Raw genomic sequence first — 2,018 nt, forward strand, 5'->3', positions numbered from 1 at the left:
ACATGTGTGGGACATGCGATTCCAGCTGATGGGAGAGAAACATCTAACCCTAGAGAAATGCCTCCAAATAGCAAGAAGACTGAGCCCTCCAGGGAAGGGACCAAACCAACGAGAGCCAAAAGCACAGAGGTGGACCTGGGAAGCAAGACAGAGACTGCGAACGCGGGCGTCCTGACACCAAATGCCAGGCAGAAAGGGAAGGGCCCAGCCTGGGAGCAAAGGAAACAGGAGCATGGGGCAAAGAACCGGCATGTGTCCCACCCACCCTAAAGAGGCAGGGATGGAGGATGTCGAGGCTTCCCATCTGCAGCTCCAAAGACTCTCGCTGCACCGGTGCTGCAGCCATGCCACGGCCTTATTTGCAGCGATGCTACCAGGTCAGTGCAGCCCCAGAAAGCCTCGAAGCAGCAGTGCTAGCAGGGAGGGACGTGTCCAGGTGCTGGGATTGATACGAGACCCCCCTCCCTTTCCTGCCCTGCCATACACTGTCCATAGGTCCCTACCTTAGCACGGAGGGAATCAGCAGCCTAGTCCAGTGCATCCTTTTCCCAGGGTCCAGGGGTCTTTATTCCTTGCTGCCCAGTAGAGTAAGGCGCGTTATTACCTGGAGCACCCCACCCTGCGTGGCGCTTCGCGGGGTTGCCTGCCTCAGCTGTACTGCAGCCAGGTCCGGGGACTCGAGAAGGATTGCCAGGCTTTATCCTCCCCTCCTGGGATGGGAGTCTCCACAACACAGGCTGCGGGCCCCTGGGCGCTCACGGCCATGGCTTCGTCACAGTGCATGCAGATGCCTTGGGACCAGGCGCTCTGGCTTTGCTGTACAGACTCGAGGCAGAAGCGGTAGCTCATGTGTCACAACGCATTCTCATGCAGCCGGGTGGCTGCTCCGGGCAGGATCGGGGCAGGGCAGGGCGCATGGCATGCTCTCCGGATGGAGGAGGGGAGCAGCCCCACGGGCCAAGAGACAAATGCAGCACGGGGGAGCGCTCTGCTGCAGAAGGCTGGCAAGGCTCCACGCGGGTCCCTCCTTCTCCTGCTCTGACGATAACCTCAGGCAAGGCACAGGCAGGTTCTCTGCAGCAGCAAGCCAAACCCAGCAGGCACGGTCCCTGATGCACACCCCACCGTGTTTGCATTGTGCAGTGTCTCCTGTGACCCCCAAGGCCAAAGCCTGAGCACTGCCGGGCGGGGAACACGTGCAGAGCACCCGGGCGTGTCCCAGAGGGAGCGCAGTCACCCGGGTCTGGTTCAAGCCTGCATGCAAGTCAGCGTGCGTCTTGGGCTTCCCAGGGCGCCTTTTTCTTTTGGGGTCTCTCAGAGAAATTCCCCTGCCCCTGTGAAAGAGGAGATGGAGGCGAGACAAGGGATTGGTCTGGGGTGAAATCCCAGTCCTGGGGGCTGGACTAGATGTGACCTCTGGAGGTGCCTTGCAGCCCCACTTCTCAATATCCCCTGTACTAGGAGCTCCCAAAGCAACCCCCTGGGACTCAGCACCCAGGAACACCCCTGGAAACGCTACTGCCCTGCATGGGCAGCTACCCAGGGGCAACTACGCTCCCACGGGCGCAGGGCCCAGCATGAAACAGCACGGGGTTGTGAAGGGGGAGCTGCCTCCTTGCCGCTTCTCCCGGAGTCCTTGCACCGCTCCCCTGCACCGCTCCTCCACGGCGGGTGGCACCAAGCTGCACAAGTCAGAGGGGCAGGGGCCTGCCCCGCTACCTCCAGAAATGGAGCAGGCTGTGCTTGCTTTGCTGAAGAGGAGGCGGACCAACAGCTCCAAAACAGCGCCTTGCAGCCACGCGACTGCGGCTCCACCGCCTCGCAGCGCCCCGAGGCCCGGCAAGGAGTCACACTGGTGGGAGGCCCGGGACCCGGGCAGCGCGTCTGAGGGACGAGACGCGGGCCCGCTGCGCAGGAGACGAAGCCCCGGGGCGGCTCCAGCCGGGCCCGGGGACGAGGCCGGCCTTTGCCCCGCAGTCGTGCGGGCTGGGAGGGGCGGGAGCCGGGCGCCACTACAG

At 63.1% G+C, this 2,018-nt stretch overlaps 1 protein-coding gene across 1 annotated transcript in view; it reads left to right on the forward strand.

Annotated features, from left to right (window-relative positions):
* The first annotated feature begins 1,577 nt into the window (after positions 1-1,577).
* MSRB1 (methionine sulfoxide reductase B1) overlaps positions 1,578-2,018 on the forward strand; it is a 4,242-nt gene continuing 3,801 nt past the window's right edge. The window contains exon 1 of the mRNA XM_019542131.1: positions 1,578-1,690. Within this exon, the coding sequence (XP_019397676.1) occupies positions 1,578-1,690 (113 nt within the window). The remainder of the gene's footprint in view (positions 1,691-2,018) is intronic.

The sequence above is a fragment of the Crocodylus porosus genome, unplaced genomic scaffold (genome assembly GCF_001723895.1).
Source record: "Crocodylus porosus isolate Cpor-Errol unplaced genomic scaffold, CroPor_comp1, whole genome shotgun sequence".
Classification (NCBI taxonomy): Eukaryota; Metazoa; Chordata; order Crocodylia; family Crocodylidae; genus Crocodylus; species Crocodylus porosus.